The sequence below is a fragment of the Ceratotherium simum genome, chromosome X (genome assembly GCF_057802395.1).
Source record: "Ceratotherium simum simum isolate JZ-2026a chromosome X, ASM5780239v1, whole genome shotgun sequence".
In the NCBI taxonomy this organism is placed as follows: domain Eukaryota; kingdom Metazoa; phylum Chordata; class Mammalia; order Perissodactyla; family Rhinocerotidae; genus Ceratotherium; species Ceratotherium simum.
In genome coordinates this window covers 74062343-74088695 of record NC_141940.1, presented here as the reverse complement: position 1 = coordinate 74088695, position 26353 = coordinate 74062343, and the positions used below count along the sequence as shown (strand labels likewise).

Sequence of the window (26353 nt, the reverse complement as noted above, 5' to 3'; positions counted from 1 at the left end):
TTTGTGTAAAATTTTGCATCTGTGTTCAGAAGGGATACTGGTCTGTTGTTTTCTTATAATGTCTTCATCTGGTTTTGGTATCAGGTAATGCTGGCCTCTTAGAATAAGTTGGGAAGTAGTCCATCCTCTTCAATTGTCTGGGAGAGTTTATATAGAATTAATATTGTTTCTTCCTTAAAAGTTTGGTATAATTCACAAGTTAAGCCCTCTGGGCCTGAAAGGTTTTTTGTTAGTTTTTGCTTTTTGGCGGGAGGAGGGTTAACTAAAATTCAATTTTTAAAAATAAATACGGGGTTGTTCAGGTTATATAGTTCTTCTTGAGTGAGCTTTGGTAGTTTGTGTGTTTCAGAGAACTTGTCTGTTTCATCAAAGTTGTCAAATTTATTGGCATGAAGTTATTCATAATATTCCCTTATTGTCCTTCTAATGTCTGTAAAAGCTGTAGTAATGTCACCTGTCTCGTTCCTGGTATTGATAATTTTGTGTCTTTTCCCCTTTTTCCTGATCAGTTTGGCTAGAGGTTTATCAAAGAACCAGATCATTCTTACAAATGGTTAAAATGGTAAATTTTATATTATGTATATTTTACCACAATAAAAAAATACCTAAAAAACCCCAGCTCATTAATTTCCAACCCAATCTTTATTATTTTCTTACTTCTGCTTTGGATTTAATTGACTCTTATTTTTTTAGTTTCTTAAGGTAGAAGCTGACTTCATTGATTTAAGTTCTTTCTTCTTTTCTAATATAGGCTTTTAGTGTTATAAATTTCCCCTTAAGTACTCCTTTAATGACATCCCACAAATTTTGATAGTTATGTTTTCATTTTCATTCAATTCAGAATATATTCTAATTTCCCTGTTGATTGCTTCTTTAACCCATAGGTTATTTAGAAGTACGTTATTTAGTTTCCAAATATTGGGAGATTTTTCCAAATATCTTTCTGTTGTGATTTCTAATTTAATTCCATTGTGGTTAGAGAACATACTTTGTATGACTTGAATCCTTTTGAATTTATTGAAACTTATTATCACTTAGAATATGGTCAATCTTGGCAAATGTTCTGTGTGAACTTAACAAGAATGTGTATTCTGCTGTTATTGGATAGACTGTTCTATAAATGTCAATCATGTCGATTTGATTGCTTGTGCTGTTCATTTCTACTGTATCCTTGCTGATTTTCTGCTTACTTGTTTTATTAATTATTGAGAGATGGGTATTGAAATCTCCAACTAGAATTATGGATTTGTCTTTTTCTCCTTGTAGTTCTATCTGTTTTTTTGCTTAATGTATTTTGAAGCTCTGTTATTAGGGGCATAAACATTTAGGATTAATTTATCCCTTCATTATTATGAAATGATCTTTTTTATCCCTAGTAATATTCTTTGTTCTGAAATCCACTTTTTCTGTTAATAATATAGCCCCTCCATCTTTCTTTCTTTTTTTTTTAATTTTATTTATTTATTTATTTTTCCCTCAAAGCCCCAGTAGATAGTTGTATGTCATAGTTGCACATCCTTCTAGTTGCTGTATGTGGGACGCGGCCTCAGCATGGCCAGAGAAGCGGTGCGTTGGCGCGCACCCGGGCTCCGAACCAGGGCTGCCAGCAACGGAGTGTGCGCACTTAACCGCCAAGCCACGGGGCCGGCCCACCCCTCCATCTTTCTTTCAACTAATGTTAGCATGCTATATATATTTATTAATCCTTTTAGTTTTAACCTATTTGCACCTTCATTTTTATTTTTTTTTCACAGAATTGAAAGTAATTCTTTATTGATAAATATTTTTACCAGAATTAGAAATGTCAGTAGAAAAATAAAAAATTTAAATAATTTTCTGTTGTACAAAGATTTGATCATTTTGACTGTAGCAGTTAGTGAAATAATCTAATACAAAAAGTTAAGCTGCTTTTAGTCACAACCAGCCTAACAGAGTGCACAAAAAAGAAATGTATGTACACAAAACTTCCTGTGTGTGGAGAGCTAATGGCACCAGGGCTTCACATTCCAGAAAATTGTTTCTTAGGAAAGGCTGGTATACACTGTAGTTGTTATAAGAACTTAATTTAAACCAGAGCAGTCAGAAAGGACACTGGAATCAAAAGCCAACATACAATTTAAAAACTTAAAAAACATGAGGAAGGGTTTAAAGGTAGTTATTTGCATGAAGTTTTTCTCACTGCTTTAGACATTTCCTAAGAAGTAATGTTTTGATGGGAAAAAAAAGAATTAATAGCACAAAGAGACATCTTTCTCTTGGAATACTCATTACGCATTTGTATATGGACTTAAGTTTTCATGAAATGGCTTTACTTCCAAATCCCCATATTAAAGAATCCAGAAATCAGCTTTTATGGTTGGGGGATGCCTCCTTCCTCTGCTTAAAGAAAAAGAAAAGTGGGTGCATAGCTGGGGGAGGGGCGGTTGCATATGTCTCTAAGAAAGACAGTTGGCAAAAATTCTCAAAAAACTATATATGGTAAAATAAAATGTTCAACATAAATGCTAATATTTTTTCATCTGAGCAACCATCTGCAAATAATTGTGTATTTGAGACAAGAAATTTAAAAACAACAACAAAAACAAGAGAGAATAGACATTCTTTATCATTCAAATAGTTTCTCCCTGAAAACATTTCAGACTACAAATCTCAATCTATATAAAGTCTATATACATTTATTCACAGGAGAACATTCACATAGTGGGATGGATAAAACATTCAATAATTTGAAGATACATAACATTTTATATTTGAAATTTTTAAACAGAATAGATAATCAAAATATAGCAAACAAGAAACAGATGGAAACAAAGACATCTTTCAAAATGCATTCATTTTTGTGTCTTGGCTCTAAAAGAAAAATAACCAAACATTGAAATCATGGATCATTATGTTCAAAAATTAGTATTCAGGGGGAGGGGCCCACCAACCACTGGCCCACATGTTCAATTTGTGAAATTCTATCCAAAAGAATGTTTTAGGTGAGAACGCTAAAGGCATCCTTCAAGAGAGATGATTAAAATCATTTCCTATAATAAAGGATACAACATCCTCCAAGTTCTTAAACTGAAGGGCTACTTTTCAAAATCATAGCTCCTTGAACTGAAAAACAGAGCCTTTAACTAAAAACTTAAAATTTGCTTGAAAGAAAGATTTGAGCATTGGAGGGTAACCTTGTTGGGGAATTTGTAAGGACATCTGCCTGCATTCCAGCTCTACTTGTAATTTTCCACCTGGTCTTGAGTATAAGTCACTATAATTTTGATAAGTGGTCTAATGGCTTATTAAAAGAAAATGTCAAGTTAATTTTTGTGATCCCTTTGTAATTTTTCTCTTTGACTATCTCTGGTTAAATTGGTCCTCCTGGCTATTTTTTAATCAGAAGCTGAGTGCCTATTGCTCCAATTGGAACAGATACATTCATGTACACATGACCTCATGGGCTATTAGCCTGACTCTCACAATGAAAACTTTCCTTTAAAAATGTCAGATTTAATTACCAGAAACTATTTTGAAAACAGAAAAAAACACTGATTGTATTCCATACAAAACAGTTTAGGTGGTAAAGATCAAGTTAGATACTTAATTTTTGCAATCCTATCTCTTTTGAAGGTCACAGTTTCCAGGCCTTTGTTTTGGTTTGGTTTGGTTTGGTTTGGTTTTTTGTTTTGGTTTGGGGGTTTTTTTGTGAGGAAGATCAACGCTGACCTAACATCCATGCCAATCCTCCTCTTTTTGCTGAGGAAGACTGGCCCTGAGCTAACATCTATTGCCAATCCTCCTCCTTTTTTTTTCCTTTTTCCTCCCCAAAGCCCCAGTAGATAGTTGTATGTCATAGTTGCACATCCTTCTAGTCACTGTATGTGGAACGCTGCTTCAGCATGGCCGGAGAAGTGGTGTGTCAGTGTGCGCCTGGGATCCGAACCCGGGCTGCCAGTAGCGGAGGGCGTGCACTTAACTGCTACGCCACGGGGCCAGCCCCTCCAGGCCTTTTAACGGAAAAGAAAGTTAGGCAGTAGAAGAAAAATTGAAATAGCTAAAATTAGATTTAAAAAACTCTTGATATTTAATTCTCTTTAAGGATATAAATTCTCTTGAAAGAAAACGCAGAGGGCACAGTGGAGGGATAACTGATACTGTCAAAGTGGGCTGAAGACCCACCACTGGGTAAGCACGTTAAGACTAAGAAATCAGGGACTGGCCTGGTGGTGTGGTGGTTAAGTTTGTATGCTCCGCTTCGGTGGTCCAGGGTTCGCGAGTTTAGATCCTGGGTGTGGACCTACACACGACTCATCAAGCCATACTGTGGTGGCATCCCACATACAAAATAGAGGAAGATTGGCACAGATGTTAGCTCAGGGACAATCTTCCTCAGCAAAAAGAGGAAGATTCGCAACAGATGTTAGCTCAGGGCTGATCTTCCTCACCAAAAAAAAAAAAAGACTAAGAAATCAATAACCATGAACTGTACTTTAAGCTGCACTTCTACAATTTTTCAAGAGCCATTAATAAACCAAAGTCACTAAGAAAAACTAACAGAATGTTTAAGTATCTTTTTTGTGTGCCTCAATGTTAAAAGAGTATCCTGACCAATCTGGCTTAAAATTTTTAACTGGAGCTACTTAATAGGGTATGTTTCCATTTAAACTAAATAAAATTAATAGACTAAGAGTGATAGGAAAGAGTGGTACAGGAATTCTGGGGAAAAAAGTCTCAATTAGCTAGCTAATTTTGATAAAATGTACAAAATGACAAATTCACATCTCTTAAAATGTATTAAATAATTAGAGGTCAAGATAGTTATCCATAAAATGTCACATCATTCGGTAGTTATCTCTTTTTTCTTTAAATAGTGGAATGAAAGCCACTACTCGTGTTATAGATTTTTTTTTCCTGTTTTTCTTCTCAAAGCTACACTCAACTGAAACCTAATTGGCACTGTCATGAAGATATAGCAAAAGAAGAGTCTGCCAAATTTTAATCAAGATTAGAACAAATAAGATTTTAGTATGTATGCTCTGCTTAGAAATAAGCCAATATTTTCCATAGTTTCTCTGAAATATGCAACATTGCATTTTCTCACAGGATATTGTAAATTTCAGCATGAAGGATGCCAACCCAGAAGCATTGTCAACCTGGCTTGGGTAAAGGTGTACCTGTAAAACTGCTTAAATTAAATATCTCCCCCCAAAAAAAAAAAAAAAACAAATTGATTTGTTTTGGTTGAGAATAATAGGAGTCCAGAAAGATCTTCAGTTCAATTCCTGGAACTTCAACTGAAGAAAGGGCTAAGATGTTGTTCTTCACATACTTTTTCATCTGAGTTGCTTCCATCTGAAGAACTAAGAAAACACTACATTCCATAATGTATTCTTTTGAAGGATTCTACAAAACTTAGGTTCGGCATCATAGTTTGAGGGTGTATCCTCTAGAGTAGCTAAAACCCATAAAAAGGAGACCACCACTACACAAAACGTCTGTCCAGTGCCCAAGGTGAGGGCTTCAAATGGTATCATTTCCTTTCCTGCTGCTCGGTACACTCCAGCAATTGTTGCACCATATTTCTGATGTCTGAGGGTGCAAAGGGCCAGTAATCCAGCAGGGACATGAAAGAAGAGAGAGGACACCAGTGCCCACAGGAACACACCATACCACATCTCTGAGAAGGAGCAGAGAGAAGTGGAGTTGGGGCACAGGGTTCCATTGCCCATCTGTGGCACGAGCTTCAGGCTGAGGATCTGCTGCAGGAGCCTGGCCAACCCCCTGCTGCTGCTGCACCCCTTATGCTCCATCCCATAGCCATTCACCACAGAGAGATGGGGGAGAGCGTCCAAAGGGCTGCCGAGGCTTGCTTTCACTCACAGCCCGCTCTGCTCTCCGCAGCTCTGCTGCCTCAGCGTCACCTTCGGCTGGGCCCTCTTCCTCCTACCTATGCTTTCATTTTTAAAACGTGTTTCTTGTAGGCAGCATATAGTTGGGTCTAGCTTTTTAAATCCAATCTGACAGTCTCTGCATTTTAACTGAGGTGTTTAGATCATTTACATTTAATGTGATTTTGATATGGGTAGGTTTGAATCTGTCATCTTGCTATTTGTTTTCTATTTGTCCCATCTGTTCTTCATTCCCTTTTTCCTTGTTTTCACGCTTCTTTTGGATCAATTGAGTATTTTTGTGATTCCATATTATCTCCTTTGTTGACTCATATATGATTTTGTTTCGTGTATTTTGGTGCTTTGTTATTAGGAACATAAACATTAAGGATTAAGTTCTCTTGAATAGTTCACTCCTTTACCATTATGAAGTGATCTTTTTTATCCTTGGTAATATTCTTTGATGTGAATTCTACATTATCTGATATTAATATATCCACTCCAGCTTTCTTTTGATTACATTTAGCATGGTATATCTTTATCCAAAGTGACAGTGTTCTCAGGGATGGTTACTTTTTTAAAAACTGAATTTAGTTAATTTTGCTTACTTAAAAAAATTCCATTCGTCTATTTTAAAGATTAAGAATGGATATCTATTTATTAAATAGCACAGATAATCAAAATATACTTTAATTCTATATCATGACTGGTTAAGGACAAAGGTTGAGGAAGAAATGGAGAAGGTAAAGACAAAGTACATAGAAATGCTAGGATATCTGGAGAAAGATTTTCTGCAGAAAGCCTCTTTCTTATGACCTTTTGGGATATTGCTATTAAAGGCTCTTAGAGAACTATTGGAATTTTTGGTGAGTATAGGCATGAATGGAAATCTCACTTTTAGTTCCTTGGACTCTGGTCTGAGTGAAATTAAGTCTGGAGCTGAATCTAGCCCATAGGCCAGAGATTCCTCATTCCTCACCCAATATCACTGATTTCTAGAACTGGCTTGGAAATGAAATTGAGGTTATGGTCAGTACTGAGGAAGCCAAACGCCATCTGAATGACCTTCTTGAAGATAGAAAGATCCTGGCTCAGGATGTGGCTGAACTCAAAGAAAAAAAGGAATCTGGGGAGAATCCACCTCCTAAACTCCGGGTAAGTGCCCTTATGGAAATATGTTACCAACAATTGGACTCTGCACTCCTCAAAAACCCTCACTACTTTAAAGGATTACTTTCCTTTTACTCCTTCACCTTCATTCCCACTATTCTTTACAGAGGCGCACATTCTCACTTGCTGAACTGCGTGGTCAAGTTTCTGAGTCAGAGGATTCCATTACAAAGCAGATTGAAAGCCTAGAGACTGAAATGGAACTCAGGTAATGGGTCTATCTCTAAGGCATTATAAAAATTTATGCCTGGAATCAAAATATAACCTATCAATCTGGTGATTCAAAAGCTTGTTTTTCAAAAGCTTTGTGATGGTGGAGAAACAAGAGAAAGTAGTGATTTTTTTTTTAACCATACACTTTACTAGACATGTTAGATACATTTTCTCATTCAGTCCCTCCCTATAAGGTATCATTATACCTTATGAGGTAAGTATCATTCTTCTCACTTTAGGGATCTAAACTGAAGTTCAGAGATCTTAAGAAATTTGCTAAAGTTTATACAGAACTGGGATTCGAAATCCAGTCTATCTAATTCCAAAGCCCATGCTCTTTACGATGCACCACAATTTTTGATGTAATAGTATCTCTGAAATGTAGAACTGACTAAAAACAAAACTTCAGAAGTACCCAAGAAATGATAGCAAAGAGCAATAACATAGAAGGAGAATTTTAGAGATCATCAGCAAAGTAGGTATAATATAATGTATAAGTAAAGTTATCATAAGCATTAAATGAGATTAGTAAGTAAAGTACATAACACAGTACTTGACATATTAGAGGTGCTCAATGAACATTCTTCTCTTTCTCCCTTCCTGGCTCTAAAACCAGAAATTATGCTACACAGCCTTTCTAATCAGTATCATTGTCTTTTAAGTATCTATGAGATCTAGAAAAACAGAACTTCGACAGAGATTTTATGTCTTAGGATAATAGAATTTTATTGCCCAGAAGACCTTGGAGATCATTTAATTTGTTTTTAGCAACACACCCTAGCTGTTTATCTTTGGATACATCTATAAGTCACTCAACATTTGAATTTCTGCTTTGTGCTGCACTGGATGTGTTTGGGATATATAGAAAGAATAGATGATGTCTTGCTCTCAAGTGGAAGTAGTGTAATGACTCACAGTAGTGTGTTGGAATTATTTGTTGAAATTTCAGGAATGTTGTAAACCATTGATGGCTTACAATTGGTTTTGGTAAGAGTATTTCACAGAAACTAGCAAAAGCTACAAATCAGGTCTCGTTTTTAAGTGCTGGTTGTTAAACATTTACCTGTACACCTCTGTGCATAAGTAAATGATTACTTAAATGTAGGGCAGGTGCCAAGCAGAGGGCAATTAGACAGAGGTGAGTTTAATCAAGGGAATTTTCCTAAAGTTGATGAGACTTAAACTAAATTTGGAAATAGCTAAGGGACATGAATTGTCAGAGAAGACAGGAAAGGGCATATGATAGACAACAACTCTGAAGTGTTCTGGCTCACCTCTTCCAAGAAGCCTCCCGACTCTTCATCCCTCACTAATCTTCCTCTTCTCTAAACTCCTTCAGAACTTACAGTACTCAGTCATGTGGTACAGATGATATATGTTATCTTTATGTGTATTAATTATTTTATATTTATTAGTCTTGTCAATCTAGACAGATTGTAAGCTTGTTGAAGGAAAGGGCTATATATTAGACCAAGGGTCTCAAAGGGTGGTCCACAAACCCCTAGGGATCTCTGAGACGCTTTCAGGGAGTCTGAGGGATAAAAACTATTTTCATAATAATATTAAGACATTATTTGCCATTTTACTATGTTGATGTTTGCCATGATAGTGCAAAAGCAACAGTGGACAAAACTGCTGACACCTTAGCTTGAATCAAAGCAGTGGCACCAACCTGTACTAGTGGTCATTATAGACTTCACCACCACATACTCTCAGCTTAAAAAAAAAAATTAGTTTTACTTAAGAAAGGCTTTGATAAAGCAGTACAAATTATTAATTTGATTAAATCTTGGCCCTTGAGTTCAGATCTTTTTAATATTCTGTGTGACGGAGCGGGAAGAGCACAGGAAGCACTTCTGCTGCCCACTGACGTGTGACGGCTCTCTCGAGGAAAAGCACTTGTGTGCTTGTTGGAGGCCTCTTTTCTCATGGAACATCGCTTTTACTTGAAAGAACGACTGACAGACAAACTATGGTTATTCAGACTGGGGTACTTGGCAGACATTCATCTAAAAAATGAACAAAGTGAGCCTGTCACCTCAAGGAAAACAACTGAAAGTGTTTGTCACCAAAGATAAAATTTGAGCTTTCAAGCAAAACTTAGAATTTTGGAAAACTCGTGTCCATCAACATGAGCTTGACAGTTATTCATAACTTTTCTGATGAGACCAATAGTGATATTAATAATTGTGTTTTTTTATATTGTATAATGAAATGTGTTAAAGTTTGAAGCCTGTTCAAATGACATTTTACAGAATCATGTATTGGTAAAAGATCCATTTAGATTGCAAGATAGACCAATGGATGTTATGAGAGTCAGAAAAGTTTATTAACAGTGATTTCAGATTCTGCATTTCAACTAACTTTTAAGGAACTACCACTTGTTGGGTTTTGGTGTAGTCTCAAAGAAGAATATCCAAAATTATCTGAAAAGGCTGTTAAAATGCTCCTCCTTTGTCCAACTACATATCCTTGTGAGGCCAGACTGTCTTCATTTATGTCAACCAGAATATGTCACAAAAGATTGAATGCAGAGGGAGATATGAGAATCCAGCTGTCTTCTACTAAGCCAGACATTACAGACATTTGTAAAAAATGTAAAACAATCCCATTCTTCTCACTAAATTATTTTTTGTTTTGGAAAATGTTATTTTTTGATAAAATATGTTAGTGTAGTATAATGGATTATTGTTATTTTTAAGTGAATAAATACTTAATTTTTTTCTCAGTTTTACTTTCTAATACTGTAAATATCAATAGGTATAACATATACGAACAGTTTCTTAGAGGTTCTCAATAATTTTTAAGAGTGTAAAGGGGTCCTGAGACCCAAAAATTTGAGAACTGCTATCTTAGATTATTTTGGTACCCATCTTCTTTATAGTACCTTACATAGCACTGCATGTTACACACATGCCGGTATGCTCCCTTACTGGACTCATAGCAGATTTGAGAAGGAAGCTATTAATGAAACAAATACTGTGTAAACCTTGGTCTCAGGCCATACTTGATCAGAAAATATCTGGAAGCTATAACCAGACTCAGAGTATCTAGTCTTTTTAAGAAACTTCTCAGTCCTTTGGCAGGTACTTCAAGATAACCTCTCACAATACCAGCCATAGGTAGCAATTTGGTATTTGATTCCAGCAAAGAACATTTACCTGTTTGTTCTTTTAAGATTTTTTTCCTTTAGTTCTCCAACCTAAATCTTGTCCTTGCATAGGTGAGCCACCATATCACAATCTGAGTTTATATGGCCTCAAGACAAAGTCACATTATAGTCAATGCACTACAACAAAAGTCTTACTAAAACAAATCTTTCCAAGTCCCACTATATGACCTGTTTATTTCAACCAGTATTTAATAAAATAAAACCATTTGGATAGTCTCTTGGAGTCCCTTTGTAACAGGATTTGAGATGCTGTATAAAATCCTAACCAGATGACTCAATCATTATTTAAATGATATTTAACTGATACCTCCATCCATAAAATTATTTGAAATTTTTCCTCGGAGTGCTTCCCCTCACCTTGGTGTTGAGGCTACTAGCAATAAAGCTTATTGTTTCTTTCCCTAAAGGAGTGCTCAGATTGCTGACCTACAGCAGAAGCTGCTGGATGCAGAAAGTGAAGACAGGTCCAAACACCGCTGGGAGAATATTACTACCATTCTGGAAGCCAAGTGTGCCCTGAAATATTTAATTGGAGAGGTAAACATCACTCTTCCTACCAGCAATTAGGGGTCTGGCTTGGGTAGGTTGAAATAAGATGTTAGCCTAGAATACTGTCATAGTGTTATTGCCACTTTTCATGATAGAAACCATAATGACACTAACATTATAGAAACCGTTTTATAGGTCAAGGTTGGTATGAGCAAGTACAGGCCGGTTACTTGGAAAAATATATGACTTGAAAATTGATACCTGTCATGCCTGGCATAGCAAGTGCTCAATAAATGTTCTCTGTTATTATTAGGAAAAGATCAGGATGCCATGGTAGGCCACTGGTTAAACATAAACTATGATACTGTACTACTTTTTAAAATACCTATGAGATATATATTCAAAAAGTTGAAGATACAATCTAGGAAAGAGAAAACCTAATCATATTTTGACATATAAAGATTCACCTTAAGGAAAATCCATCTTCACTGACCTTAAAATAATATACTATCTTACATTGTCATAAGACGAATTAAAGTTGATCACCTCTGGTGATTGAGGCATTTTCATGCCTCAGTCACAAACTTCGACTCTGCAAGTTGTAGCAGAGCTATCCTTTATACATTTTTGTTTTGGGTTAGCAGATTTTTCCTACTAAGGAAATCCTGATTAGTCGTGTGAACACTGGTATTTATGATGTTCAACATCTGGGCTAGTAGAGAACGTAAAACTAGGCCGGCATAGGATATCAATCTAGCCTGGAGAGCCAGATCTGCAGTCTTAGCTAATGGGTCTATGGGTTCTGACATGTGAACACAGCCATTCTGAGATGGGACATAATTGGCCATAAGGGTGTGTCCTTTGGATTTCTCTTTAAATTAAGGAAGAACTTCTTAATTATCAGAATTTGGAGTTGTCAGATACTGTTTATGTTAGGTTTATTCTTGCCTTGAGGCAGGCAGGAGATTAAATTACGTTAGTGATGGCTTCTAGCTCTAAGATATCTATCTCAACAGAAAAAGGGGCTCTTGGCCTTGGTAGTGTTGTTACTATTCAATGGTAGAATCCATGTGCCATGAAAAAATAAGAATGGACTTAGACATAGAGGAACTTTTCTCAATCCATTTCAAGAAAACTGACATTTTCCTGCCTAATGAATGGGGAAAGGTGGCCATTCTCCAAATAAACTGATGTGCTTTTATCCCTTCCAGCTGGTCTCCTCCAAAATACAGGTCAGCAAGCTTGAAAGTAGCCTGAAACAGAACAAGGCCAGCTGTGCTGACATGCAGAAGATGCTGTTTGAGGAGCGAAATAATTTTGCTGAAATAGAGACAGAGCTACATGCAGAGCTGGTCAGAGTGGAGCAACAGCACCAAGAGAAGGTAAACCCTGGCAAGCCAAAAAGCTATATTGAGAAACAAACTATTGTTGCTTTTTGTTGTTCGTTAAAAAAAAAAAAAATAGTAGAGGGCATAAAATTTTCTTCAAAAGACCATGTAGTCTTTTATAAATTTTGCAAATAAGAAACCTGAAACAGAGAGAAATGACTTGTCTAAGTTTATATATACCGGTGACAATGCCTCTTAGCCTTCAACTTTAATACCAAGATTAACATTGCTGATAACCATTGGGGCTGTGCTTACTACTTCAAGCCATGAGAGCAAAGGAGAACAGTTTACTTCTAAATCACAGAGGAGTCATCTGGATGACTACTTGGACTAAGCCAGAATTCCTTTTTCCTCTTATTCCTTTGGTCCCATTGGGTTGTATCTTTCTCTAGGTGCTGTACCTTCTCAGCCAGCTACAGCAAAGCCAAATGGCAGAGAAGCTGCTCGAGGAGTCAGTCAGTGAAAAGGAACAACAACTGTTGAGCACCCTGAAGTGTCAGGTATGATAAGGTGGCAAAGGTCTCCAAAGATGGGTTCCACAAGGCTGACTGAGAATCCTATCTGATTTAGACCATTGTACTTGCAGCAGAGAGTAATTAACTACTGAAAAAAGGTTTATAATGGTAGCCTCTATTGCCTTTTGGCCATATTTGATCAATTTAGGGGTATTTAGAATGTAGCCACACATAGAATAACCTCCTTTTTGGTACAGAAATGACAGTACATACTCCATACCAGACTTTGAGGCCTCCTGAGACTTTGCCTCTACCCTGAGCTCTAAAGAGTTGAGAAAGTTAAATCATCCAGTAAAATCCTAGGGGCATTCAGCTGCCTCTTCCTGAGCTTGTTCTTCTGAGTTGAGTCCTGACGTGTTTGTAAAATGCCTGGGGTCTGAATTTCCTCCAGAGGCTGGGAACACCACACCCTTTAGTAGCATGTTGGAGCACTGTTTTATCCAACTTAGAATCTTTTTCCTGAATCACCAGTCTCTATAGTTGCTTTGGCACCTCCCACTAAAGACATAACCAAACTAGTTAAAGTCGTATGCATGAATCCAGTTGTCTTATGTGGCAGGAAGTTTAATTAGGCTTATTAGAGTAGCAAGTAAACTACCTAGTTTGTGTTGAGAAGGGTGAACAAAAGCATCTGTAGACTTCAAAGAAACAGAGCTAACTCTCCGTTGTGGGTTTCTTAATCAGCATCCTGATGTGAATAAGGGATGTGAGGCTAGAGAATAGAAAAGAAGAAGGAAAGTGTGTGGGGCAGAGCCCATGGTTCCTGCGAGTGTGGTCAAGGCTGCTTGGGAGCGTTGGAATAGAAGTGGCATTCAGGACACCTAGGAACTGGTGGGAATCAGGCATTTTTCTGGGTGCCAATGCCTGTTGCACAAAAACCATCTGCTGCCAGCAACTTGGCAGCAGTATGTTTTCATCTATGTGAGTTGTCTGGTAACCCACATGTAGTGCCCAAAATAACCCCACCTATCACTGCACTATCTGGAAATAGGATGAAGAACTTGAGAAGATGCGAGAAGTGTGTGAGCAAAATCAGCAGCTTCTCCGAGAGAATGAAATCATCAAGCAGGTAATATAGCTTCCCACCCACTTAATAAGCCCTGGAGACCCGGTTGCAACTGAGGCCAGCTCTTGAGAGCAGCCCTGAGTATGATGACTTGGCTGTATTTTATGAGATCTACATCAAGTTTCCATGTGATATAGTCATGTGCATTTCAAAATGGTATAAACATACATTTTTAAATTTGCTCTTTTCTGAATCTAATACTGACCTTGTAAAGTGGGAGTCCTTCAACCTACTTTATTATTACCCTGCCTCGCTTTACTATGACTTAAAATTAAGCTAGCTTAGGAATCTTTATGTTTTAGCCATGAACACTCTCAGAAGCTGTCCTGCAATGTATACTTTGTCTCTTCTTTTCAAATAGAAACTGACCCTCCTCCAAGTAGCCAGCAGACAAAAACCTCATCTTCCTAAGGATACCCTTCTATCTCCAGACTCTTCTTTTGAATATATCCCACCTAAGGTAAACTTCTCAGTGCCTGTGATACCTTCGCATAGCCAAGGTTTGGGGTGAGTGTGCTAAAATCACCTTTTAAGAAGAGGTTGAGAGTTAAAATTCCCAAATTCCAGCATCTCAGTTTTCTCTGGAGTCCCAGATACAACTACAGTACAATCTTGAGGCATTCTCCCTCCCCAGAAGGCTAACTTTTGGCCATGTACAGGCATTATGTAACACAACTGAGGAGGAGGAATAGGAGAAAAGAGCAGTGTTCAGCTGTCCATCCAAAGATACTTATCTCATCATAGCATGAATCCTTCCTTCCTCCCTCAGATTGCTCAGCCTCTATCCCTTCAAAGACTCTGCAAGGCCAAAGGCTAAAGCAGAGTTTCTTCTGATTGGTAAAGCCAAGTGGGGTATATTTGAGGGAGTCTGAAATCTCTGCTCCGAGAATATAGCTGGCAGCAGCTACTGGGAAGATATGATCCACATGTATTTTTTGTTATTTTTATTAAATAACCATTCCAAACCTTTTTTCTCAGCCAAAGCCTTCCCGTTTTAAAGAAAAGTTCCTGGAGCAAAGCATGGACCTTGAGGATCTAAAATATTATTCAGAGCATTCTGTGAATGAGCCTGAGGACGGTGATGGTGATGGTGACGATGGGGATGATGAGGAATGGAAGCCAACAAAATTAGTTAAGATGTCCAAGAAGAACATCCAAGGGGTAGGAGACAGCTCTCATCCCTGTGAGGGGTTGCAGTCATTAGTCTTCACTACCAGTGGGAATATGCCGGCCCCATACCCTGCACCCGAGCCCCTCAATCCTGTTCAGAGGCATTGGCTGCACTGAGGGGTGCTTGTTGAGCCAGCTCTGTATGGAACCCGGGGCTAATAGAGAGGGCTATCTGAGTGCACAAGGTGCCTCCCTTCATGTTTTCAGGTTCTTACCATCTGAACAGGTAGTAGTGTTCTATACCATTTCATTGAGGCTGGTTCCAAAGTGATCATAATAATCCTTCACATTTTTATAGCACTTTACAGTTTATAAACCATTCTTATATATGTTATCTCTTTTCATTGTCACAAAAAATCCAGCGAGATATTTATTATTTGCATTTTACAGGTGGATCTGAGACCCACAGGAGGGAAATGACCTTGCCCAAGGTCATAAAACCAAGTGACAGTCAGGACTTGAAACCAAATATTCCGATTCCAAGTCCAATTTATTTCTACCACATCATGGTCATCTCAGTAAAAATTACAGACCAGAAGCTGAGTGGGAACTTTATCTTCCTTGCCTAATAGAGTGATTTTGCTCACTAGGCTAAGGGGCAACGGGAATTATAGAAAAGGCTAATAATTAAGATTGAACACACCAAGTTAAGGCTAGTTAGGAACAGTCTGACTTTGAGGCATGCTTTATTTACTTACACAATAATAGTCCTACATAATTATCAAACGTAGATGTTTTATGTTGAAACATTAACTTCCCAGGCACTATAGTTCACCACTACCCCAACTGTGCCCTGCAGCCACATTCATTTAAGGAAAACAGTTCACAAATTACCCTAGCTGGCTTCCTGGAAGGTTGCTTGATTTCTTTAGCTGATAGCATGTCACTTGGGGAACTGAGCCTTATAAAGCCACAACACCAAAGAGAAGCAAGTCATGAGGAATGGACAGTCATGGTGGCATTAAGTCATTTAGAAAGAGTCATCAGGAATGTAACATATCATGTGCTGTTAGTGGGACTAAGAGCTCGTCCTTAGCCTCAGAGAACTTATAATCTAATGGGAAAACAAGGCAAAGAAATAGAAGCATGCCATAGAACCTCGGCATAGTCATCTCAGGGAGATGGACTAAGAGGTTTTTAAGAGTGACTATAAAGCCAAACCAAGTAGACATAGATTAAGTAGATTAAGAAGATGCCATGAAAGAGATGACTATTGCTATATTATAAAACAGAAAGGGAAATACAGTCTTGGGAGCAACTGGGAGACCATTTATGGCATGATAAATAGCATATTGCAAAGACTTGGATGTAGAGATAGTAGTGGGACAGAGGATTGAGACGCTTAGAGAAAATGGGGCAGAATATGTCTGGCTTTTATTCACTTACTCAATATTATGGACGCTTTACTGTGGTTGAAGTAGAGAGCATGAGCTGAATGTGTATGAAAAGGTCAGCTAAGTAACAGTAAGCAGAGTTGAGAAGTACACACAGAAACAAATGTAAAGGACCTAAAAGCCCTGGGAAGGAGTTTCCAAATATGAAGCAAATACGGGTATACTTGTCCTCAAGGAAAGTTTATTATATGTATTATAGCACTGTTGCTCTAAGCTTAAAAAGGAAATATAGAAGTATAGCAAAAATTGTAAGTAAATAATATTTGCTATCAATGATAAATCCTATGTCTAAACAGTGAGAGATGATTCTTTTCTAAGCTTTTTCCCTGATTTTATAACTTGAAAAGAGAATATAACTGGGCTTTAAGAAGAGCAAGTTGGCATACAATCTAATTTCTCCCTTTTGGCAACCATGAAGTACATGGATGCTATGACTGCTCTTTGATCAGACTGCTCATAGACACATTAGCAGTAGACCTTGATGCTTTGCATGAAGGCCATCCTGATTATTATTGTTTCAACCCAGCTGAAGCGGGCTGCTATCCTCACTAGGTTACTGCAAAGGAGACTGCAGCAGGCACCAAAATGATGACTTGTCCAAAGCTAATGCTGAAAAAGTAGGCTTCCTCACTCAGCCATGTTTCCTGTAGGTACTAAGGAGATGCTGGGGGATAAGCCATGTGCTATAGTAAAAAATGTAATAGCTTAGAAGCCAGTTAGACATGAGTTCTAGTCTTGAGTTTGCCACTGGTTAATTGGATGACTTTAAGCAAGTCACTTAATCTCCCTAGACCTCAGATTCCTTATCTATGTAATGAAGAGATTAAACTGGAATAGATGATGTATAAGGTCCCTTCCAGCACTAATATCCTGAGTCAAAGTAACAGTCAAAGTTGTATAAATGGGTTTTGTTGTTGTTGTTTTTAATAAATGGGTTTTAATAATACTACCTTTATATGGTGTTATATGGTATCTTAGAAGTTAAAAGAAAAAGTATATGCAAAAGTACCTTGTGAAGGATAAAATACCATGCAGGTATTATTATTAAAGCACTGTAAGCATTTTACAAATATTCTTATTTGTCCCCTTTGGGAGAAAACAGGGAGCAGGTATTCTTGTCTCTACCTTAGTGATGAAAGAATGGAGATGAACTAGGATGAAATGACTTGTCCAATGTCATACCAAGTATTAAATATAGGACTGGAGCCTCCTAATTCCTAGCCTGGTATTCTTTTTTTTTTTTTTTTTTTTTTTAAAGATTTTATTTATTTTATTTTTTCCCCCCAAAGCCCCAGTGGATAGTTGTATGTCGTAGCTGCACATCCTTCTAGTTGCTGTATGTGGGACTCGGCCTCAGGATGAACGGAGAAGCGGTGCCTTGATGCGCACCCGGGATCCGAACCCGGGCCACCAGCATCGCAGCGCGCGCACTTAACCACCAAGCCACAGGGCCGGCCCTAGCCTGGTATTCTTTATGTTAAATTTTTTACCTGATCTTATCATTCTGAGATACAGTGTAACACTGAAATCAGTGCTAGAAGAATTAAAGATTCTAAAGCAATAGTTCTCAACCCTGGCTGTACATTAGAATCCCCAAGGGAACTTTTAAAGACAGGGAGCCTGGGACCCCACCCCCAGATATTCTGAATTAATTGGTCTGAGGTGGGACCTGGCCTTTTTGAAAAGCTCCCCAGAGATTTCTTATGTACAGCCAGGGTTGAGAACCACTAGCTTAAAGGAACCCCACAGGTCTTTCAGCTTTACTTCCCACTCTATATAAAGAATCCCTCTATTATAGTGGTTCTCAGCTATGGTATTGGGACGTGCTAATGGGTTGCCAGCAGTTGTGATAGGCACACATGTACACACACACATCCCACATGTATATATATTTGCCGTTATGTCTGTGGCAAGGTCATGCTCCCTCTCTTACATTCTGATCTGCGTCCTGGTGTGAGAGAGAATAGGATTAAGTTATAGCTGGTGCACATGGCATTCATGTGAATACATCTGTGATGTGTGTCATGACTGTTCTATAATACCACTACCAGCTGTTTCTCTAGCCTCTGCTTGCTTGAAAACTTCTAGTAGAGGGAAGCTCACAGTCTCACAGGGCAGCCCATTGTATTCCACTAACTGTTAGAAGGTTGTTCCTTGTTGAGCTACAATGTGCTATCCTGTAAATCATCCCAATGGGTCTTGGCTAGGTAAAAGTCTAATTGTTCTTCCTTATGACAGCGCTTTAGATACCACTCTCATACTATTATCCTTTTGGATAAAATAGAGACACATGGACAGGGGGATAGAGTGTTTTTGAGGCATATAGATGAATTTGTAAATGGTCAGAGGATCATACCCAGCCTATAGCAATCAATGGATCATTGTCATCCCGGTGAGGTGTCTCTAGGACATGTCATAGAACTGTCTTTTGCCCTGTCTTATTCAAAGAAGCAAAGATTTTTTTTATTATAATGTCCAGTGCTAGCAAGGGTGACTAAGATAGGCATTCCTGTCTCTTGCTGTTAGGAATGTAAATTGGTATACCTTTCTGGAAGGCAACTTGAAAATATGTATCAAAAGCCTTAAAAATGTTCCTATCCTTTGGCCCAGTAATTATACACATAGGAATTTATACTGAAAAAATAGTCATTGGTATGTAAAAAGATTTATTCATTCAACAAATCCTTTTTTTTTTTAAGATTTTTTATTTATTTATTTATTTATTTATTTATTTTCCCCCCAAAGCCCCAGTAGATAGTTGTATGTCATAGCTGCACATCCTTCTAGTTGCTGTATGAGGGACGCGGCCTCAGCATGGCTGGAGAAGTGGTGCATCGGTGCACGCCCGGGATCCGAACCTGGGCCGCCGGCAGTGGAGCGCGCACACTTAACCGCTAAGCCACGGGGCCAGCCCCAACAAATCTTTTTTGAGCACCTAACTATGTATCAGGCATGTTTCTAGGTGCTGAGGATACAAGAAACAAGACAGGTAAGATCCTTGGCCTCATGAAACTGAAGACATTCTTGTGGAGAGAGACACACAGTGACCAGGAAAACAAATAAAAAATTTTAGATGATGATAAGAGATAAAAAGAAAATATAGTGAAGTCATAGGAAAAGAGTACTTTAGAAGAGTGCTTGGGAGAGGCCTCTCTGAGGAAGAGATATTTAAGCTGAGATCTGAACAAAGTGAAGGAGAAAGTCAGGAAAAGAATCAGAGGAAGAACATTTCAGGAAAAGGAAACAGCAAATGCAAAGACCTCGGGGCAGGAATAAGCTTGGTTTATCAAGGAGCAGCTGAAAAGGCCAGGGTGGCTGGAGTATTTTGAGAAGTGGGAGAGAGTAGTACAAGGTCAGGTCAGAGGGGTAGTCAGGGGCCAGATCGTGGAGGGCCTTGTCAATCATGGTAAGATTTGGATCATATTTATGTACCAGGATATTCGCTGTAACATGATTTATAACAGCAAAACAATCTTAATATCTAACATTAGGAGACTGGTTACATAAATTGACATTTCCATGTTGAAATACTATATACAACTATTAAATATTAAAAATCATGGTGTGACTCAAATTTTATAAAGTGGTGTATATTATTCTCATAATCAGAAAAAAAAGATGTTATAATGGTTTCTTTCACCTTCACAACTACAGAACAATGGTGATGGTTGTCATATGAAAGAGACTTAAGGGCTTGAATTTAACTGTAAACTCAGTATGAATCCACAAAGATATGACAAGGGAAAAAAAGCTACTGTGATTTTAGGCCTCATTAACAGGACTATTAGGTGCATAACAAGGGAGGTGTTTGTCTCCATCTGCTTCACAATGGTCACACCACATTTAGAAAGTTATGCTCATTTCTGGGTGTCACAATTAAATATGAATTTGAGCAAATTGGTGTATAGGCATGGTGGTGAGGGTTCCTGGAAACCATGTCATGTGGCGAATCATTGAGGGAGCTAAGTATATTTAGCTTTGAGAGTATTTGGACAGAGTGGGACTGGGCAGTGAAAATTATGCTCAGGGTTTGAATAACTATGCTGTGAAAGTGGGGTTAAACTGATTCCATGTCATTCCAGAATGGCAGAATTGGGTCCTGTGGTCAGAAGTTATGTAGAAACTATTATCATCTCAAGATAAATAGAGCTTTGGATAATTAGACTAGGGATGTTAGAGAGGGGCTTCATACATCAAATCAGACTTTAGATGGTCTGAAGAGACTGAGGTCTCTTCTGACTCTACTTCTTCATTCTGTGAGCTCTGCCACCTGTTTATTCCAAGCCAAACTATCCCACTTTCTTCCACCACTTGTCTTATAACATCGCTTCCTATAATGCTGGTCACTGGCCTCTTTTTTATTTAATGTTCTCTTTATTAAACACATATGCACAGTGAACTCCTGAATGTGTGCCCAAGGAAACATGTTTATTGATTAAATGACTTTAATACATGGAAAGCACTTATAACAGTGCCTGGCACAGGTTAACGTCAGCTATTACTATTGCAGCCTTGTTGGTAAGTGTGAAATATGGCACTGTGAGGGATAAGGACAAATTTTGGCATGTTAATAGAGTGACAATGAATAGAACTGGAGCTACACATGTCAACAGATAATAAGATACCATTTATCTAAAGTTTAAAAACATGTAAGACAATTCCTTATATTTTTTATGAAAACTCATATGTGGGAAAAGACATGCATGGGAATAATAAACACCTAATTCAAGAGACTTTGCCCCTGGGAGGGAGGGAGGCAAATGGGATCAGTAAAGGATAGACAGGAGGCTTCAGTTATATCTGTATTTTACTTATTAAGGGAGGGGTGGGGGACATGAATGGGTTTTTTTTTAAATTCTCTATGCTTTAAATGCCTGAAAAAATTATGGCATCCTAACTTGGGATACATTATTTCAGATGGGGTCTGACTGGCCCAGGGGACAGTGAAGCAGTTATTCCCCATGATTTCTGAACTCCAAGTTTCTACCTGACTGCATTTCCTTTTTGACAACTGTTTCACACTGTGGACTCATGGAGTTTGATAACATCTCAAATCTCTAGGCCTTTTATGCACAAACAACTCTTAAGCCAGGTCTCCCCCCATATTAAATTTGTATGGCTGATTTGGGGGGAACTTACATTTATCCCTGTTACAACTTCTTTCTACTTTCAGCCATAATTCCAGCCTGTCAAAATATTTTTCAATTGTGATTCTGTCATCTTACATATTAATCATCCTTCCAGCTTTGTGTTGTTGTTACAGCTAATAAATATGCCTACCTTATAAACTGGTTATGAGATTAAATGAGATTTTATATTTATATATATGAAAATACTCTGAAAACTGTAAAGTGCTATACAAATGTAAATGATTTATTGCGTATCATCAGTAATTTATTAAAATGCTGAATGATTAAAGTGCTGAGGACAAAGCCCAGACTGACACTGAACAAACTGTAAAAATGTGAGTTGGATGAAAGTACAGTTAGGTAGATCTAAAGATATCGAGCAACTATACTCAGTCCTTAAATATGCCTAACTCCACTACTATCCAACTCGCAGTTCTTCACTTTGCCCATAAAATTATCATGAGAGTCTTTGTCAGTTGTCCTGCATTATTATGGTATCCCTCTGATCTGTCTTTCAAGTATACTGTCCAAAAAAGAAATTGGATTTGTCTGGCATGACTTGCTCTTAGTAAACCCATGGTGGTTCTTGATGATCATTGTTTCACTAAAGAAGGGAGGACTGAGGAGATAGAAGCTTGGTAAAGGTGATGGTACTTTCCACTTTTTTTTTTTTTTTTTTTTTTTTTTTTTTGAGAAAGGCTTAAAAATGAAGGGAAGGCACTTTAAACTAGTTTTCTAATGCTTTCAGTAATGTGTCTTTCTACAAACCTGTTTTGCAGTGTTCCTGCAAGGGCTGGTGTGGGAACAAGCAGTGTGGGTGCAGGAGACAAAAGTTGGACTGTGGCGTGGACTGCATCTGTGACCCCACAAAGTGTAGGAACCGTCAGCAAGGCAAGGTAGGATCAGTGCTATTGCCCCTCCCCCTTTCTTCAGACCTCCCATTAGTTTCTGCTCTTTTCTTCTACCTTCCATCCTGAAACCTGGAATCTCCTGCACAGCTCTTCCTGCCGTTCTCCTTCCCTCTGCAACCAGAAAGAGAGACATTTCACTTCTTTTTTTTTTTTTTAATTTTTATTTATTTATTTTTCCCCCAAAGCTCCAGTAGATAGCTGTATGTCATAGCTGCACATCCTTCTAGTTGGTGTATGTGGGACATGGCCTCAGCATGGCCGGAGAAGCGGTGCCTCGGTGCACGCCCGGGATACGAACCCGGGCTGCCAGCAGCGGAGCGCGCGCACTTAACTGCTAAGCCACGGGGCCGGCCCATGAGACATTTCACTTAATCCTTCTGCCTCACTGCTAGGCTGTCCACATCCCTTTCAGAAACCACAGCCCTTCCCAGGAGATTCCTAAGGATGTAGCTCCCCACCCCAGCCTTGGCTGTAAAGTTTCTGTACAGTTTCTGAGGCAGGAACAAGGAACAGGAAAGCAGGCATTTACAGGCGTATAGACATGCAGGATCAAAGTAGTCCAGAGGCTTAGCTGGAACCATATGGGCTATGTTCTGAGGTGGCAGCTTCCAGGAAGGAAGTTAATCCTTCTGACATCTTGAGACATTGGTTACTTAGACCCTCTCCTTGGGAACCAGCTATTCCATGGCTCTAGGAAAAGACCCACAGGAACTTGGTCTTTCTAACAGTCACTGTTGTGAGCCAAGTTACCTGTAGCTGTCCTCCTTCTATTGCTCCCAGGAATAGCAAACTCAGAGAAAATGTACGCTGAGGAGGGCAGCACCAAGCAGGTCAGATCATACTTGCCTTACGCCTACCTGTGCCCATGGCAAAAGCTCATTCCTACAGCTCTCTACGTGACAAACAATAATTCTGGCAAGCTCAGTCTAATGATCATTCATCATGCATTTCTTGAGCATCTACATGTGAACAGTTTTGCCCTGGGTCTTCTATTAAAAACACTTCTAAGGTAGGTAGCCATTAGAGGACTAAAATGGCAAGCTACAGGTTAGGCTAAGAATCGTAGAAGTAGCAGAGAGCTTAGGCTTCTCTATGCCTGTGGTTTTTTTTTCAGTTTAGATTTTAGAGTCCTATGGTGGCTCCATGGAAGTGCCTCCAGGCGTAGAAGCATGGCCTGACTCAGTTTGACCCCATGTCAACCAAAGCAACTTGCTCTTTATGTGTTTATATAATGGGCTTCCTTTTAGGATTTAAGTTGTAAAAACCACTGATCTAGTCCATTGCTTCCATTTTACAGAGAAGGAAACTAAGGCCCAGAGATAAGCTTAAGTGATTCACATTATATTACACAGCTGGTTATGACAGCTAAGATTAGCCCTCAGGCTTCCTGACTCTTAATCCAGTTCTCTTTCCATGACAACAGGCTATAATTTTAATCCAAGCTCTACCATAGAGTCTCGTTACCTAAATAACTTCTTCTCTTGGCCTCAGTTTCCTTCTTTGAAAGGAAAACTAATACAGACAACACCCTGTAGAGGTGCTAACAAGGATATTGCAGATGGTAAAGGGGGGAAGATTAATCAAAGAAATGACCAGGGCTTGGCCTTGTTTTAAGCCTTGCCTTATGATGTCTCCTGTGCCACTATCCTACGTATCCCTCTGCCTTCAGAAGCTGCCATGAAGCACTGCGACCTCCCCAAGCAGAGTCTCCCTAAGACTTGCTTAGACTGATTGATGAGGCCCTCGGAGCTGGTACTTCACTGGTTGAAGGGGAGCAGACTGATTTTGTAACCCTGGTAGCTGAATTTCTAATAGCCTGTCTGCTTGATTCTCAGGATAGCTTGGGCACTGTTGAGCGGACCCAGGATTCCGAAGGCTCCTTCAAACTGGAGGATCCCACAGAGGTGACCCCGGGATTGAGCTTCTTCAACCCCGTCTGTGCTACTCCCAACAGCAAGGTAGGTGGGCTAAAAAGCAGGCATTTCCTACTATATTAGCGTCCATCTCTGCATTAGCTATGACAGAGAGTGGTGGGAGAAAAGGGGTAAAGGTACAATCCACTTGCTGGGGACTGGGAATCGGGCATAGGCTGGAGTCTGTTTTCTTCCACAGAGCAATCTTAGGGGACACCTCGTTCTACTGGGAGTGTGCTGAGCATCTGTAATGACTAGGTTGGGTTAAACTTCTGCCCCTACCTGAGATCTAGTCATAGCTGTCTCTGTCCTTCCTAGATCCTGAAAGAGATGTGTGATGTGGAGCAGGTGCTGTTAAAGAAGACAGCTCCAGCTGCCTCCTCCCGTGGCCTCCCAGAGTTGATACACGTGGCAACAGAATCCCAAGAAAACAAAGCTCCAGGGAAGAAAAAGAAACGAGCTCTGGCCAGCAACATCAGCTTCTTTTCTGGCTGCTCCCCTATTGAAGAAGAGGCCCACTGAAGTTGGACTCGTCATTTCTGCCCCACTTTGGCTTGGGAGATGCTCACAGCCAGAAGGGGTTTTTTAACGACTCCTCTGGATTTCAGGTTTCCTGCTGTTAAAAAAAAAAAGGGACAGCATGTTACTGAAAGGGAGGGAAAATTTTTGGATGTTGGCCCTCAGTCTCCAGTCCCCCAGCCCCAGACTACTACTCTCTTTTCTCCAGGAAGGTGCTAAGCCACCTGCTGAAGCGAGAAGCAACTGACCTTCCTGACAACTCATCAGAACCAGTCCCCATTACAATCTAGCTCTTTCTTATTTGTAAGCAGCTAAGGCTATCTCCCGACGAGGATGAGGATGAGTCTTATCTCTAGGTTATGTCAGCTTAACAGCGGAGCAAATGGCAGAGCCTGGCCTGGGTTGGGGGCCTGGCACCTATCCTTCACCCCACCTCAGGAATGGGGTTGGGATCTTTCCTGCCCTGAGCATCTCTGGATTTTAAGTGTTTTAACAGTACCCTCAATTGTCTTCCATGTTGCTGAGATAAATGAAATATTTTTAAATGTTCAAGTTAAGTAAATAAATAAATAAATCTTAGCACATCTACTGTTTGGAAAGATCCTTCTGTGCTAGAGGGAAAAATACAATTTCAACCTATGTTCCTCAGCCCCTGGGAATGCTATTAAGGAGAGTCAGTGCAAGTACCTGAGCCTCGCTGCCTTGTAGCGGCCCTCTTCCCCCAGGGGAGTATGGAGCACCATGTCATGTCTTCGTGTTGCTCTGCTACCTTAGGAAATTGCAGTAACACTAGCAAAGTCAGTGGCCTGGCCTCCACGGTACAGCCTGCCTGGCCTCCACGGTACAGCCTGCCTAGCCTCCAGATTTGGGAGGAAGGAACCATGTTTACTAAGTATCTCCATGCGCCTGCCACAATTTTATTTGCTTCTCACAAAAAAGTTCAAGGTGGGTAGATGGCCTTATTTTGCAGATGAGGAAACTGAGATACAGAGAAGTTAAGCAGCTTATCTAAAGTCACAAAGTTAGTGATTAATAGAGCTAGTACTTGAACCCAGGTCTAACACCAAAGCTCCTTGTGTGAGTACAGAGTGGCAGCGGCAGCCATTCCTAATGCCCTGCAGCCTGATTTCTTGGCGTAGCGTGGGTGTGGGACCACACTGCTGCCCACTGCCAGGACAGCACAGCACTGGCTGCCTGCTTTCTCCTTTGAAAGGGGAGAGGAGGGGCGTGGCTTACTCCTTACTATGCATCAGGGTTCTCCATCTCTGCTTAAAGCTAAATGGGGGCCAGCCCTGGAATGCCAAACACAGGCTGCTGACTGGCCTTGCTGCCTTCTGAGGAGTTTGCAAGCCCTGGGCTTCATATCCATGCATTCTGAATCCCAGCTCCCCCCACACACACACACACAAAAGCCCCCAAAGCACCCCCCAGAAC

At 39.4% G+C, this 26353-nt stretch overlaps 1 protein-coding gene and 1 pseudogene across 4 annotated transcripts in view; one reads left to right on the top strand and one right to left on the bottom strand.

Annotated features, from left to right (window-relative positions):
- The window catches only part of KIF4A (kinesin family member 4A), a 108026-nt gene extending 82519 nt beyond the window's left edge, over positions 1–25507 (top strand). For 3 of the 4 annotated variants that reach the window (XM_087427354.1, XM_004439876.3, XM_087427352.1), the window contains 11 exons: positions 6870–7025; positions 7148–7248; positions 10833–10962; positions 12126–12296; positions 12695–12802; positions 13809–13886; positions 14245–14343; positions 14862–15044; positions 22356–22472; positions 24323–24445; positions 24719–25507. In XM_087427354.1, coding sequence (XP_087283480.1) covers positions 6870–7025; positions 7148–7248; positions 10833–10962; positions 12126–12296; positions 12695–12802; positions 13809–13886; positions 14245–14343; positions 14862–15044; positions 22356–22472; positions 24323–24445; positions 24719–24922 — 1470 coding nt within the window. In that variant the 3' untranslated portion in view covers positions 24923–25507. The remainder of the gene's footprint in view (positions 1–6869; positions 7026–7147; positions 7249–10832; positions 10963–12125; positions 12297–12694; positions 12803–13808; positions 13887–14244; positions 14344–14861; positions 15045–22355; positions 22473–24322; positions 24446–24718) is intronic. The other variant, XM_087427355.1, reaches the window with a different exon arrangement.
- LOC106803453 (transmembrane protein 170A pseudogene) lies at positions 5343–5792 on the bottom strand (annotated as a pseudogene).
- Positions 25508–26353: the final 846 nt, after the last annotated feature.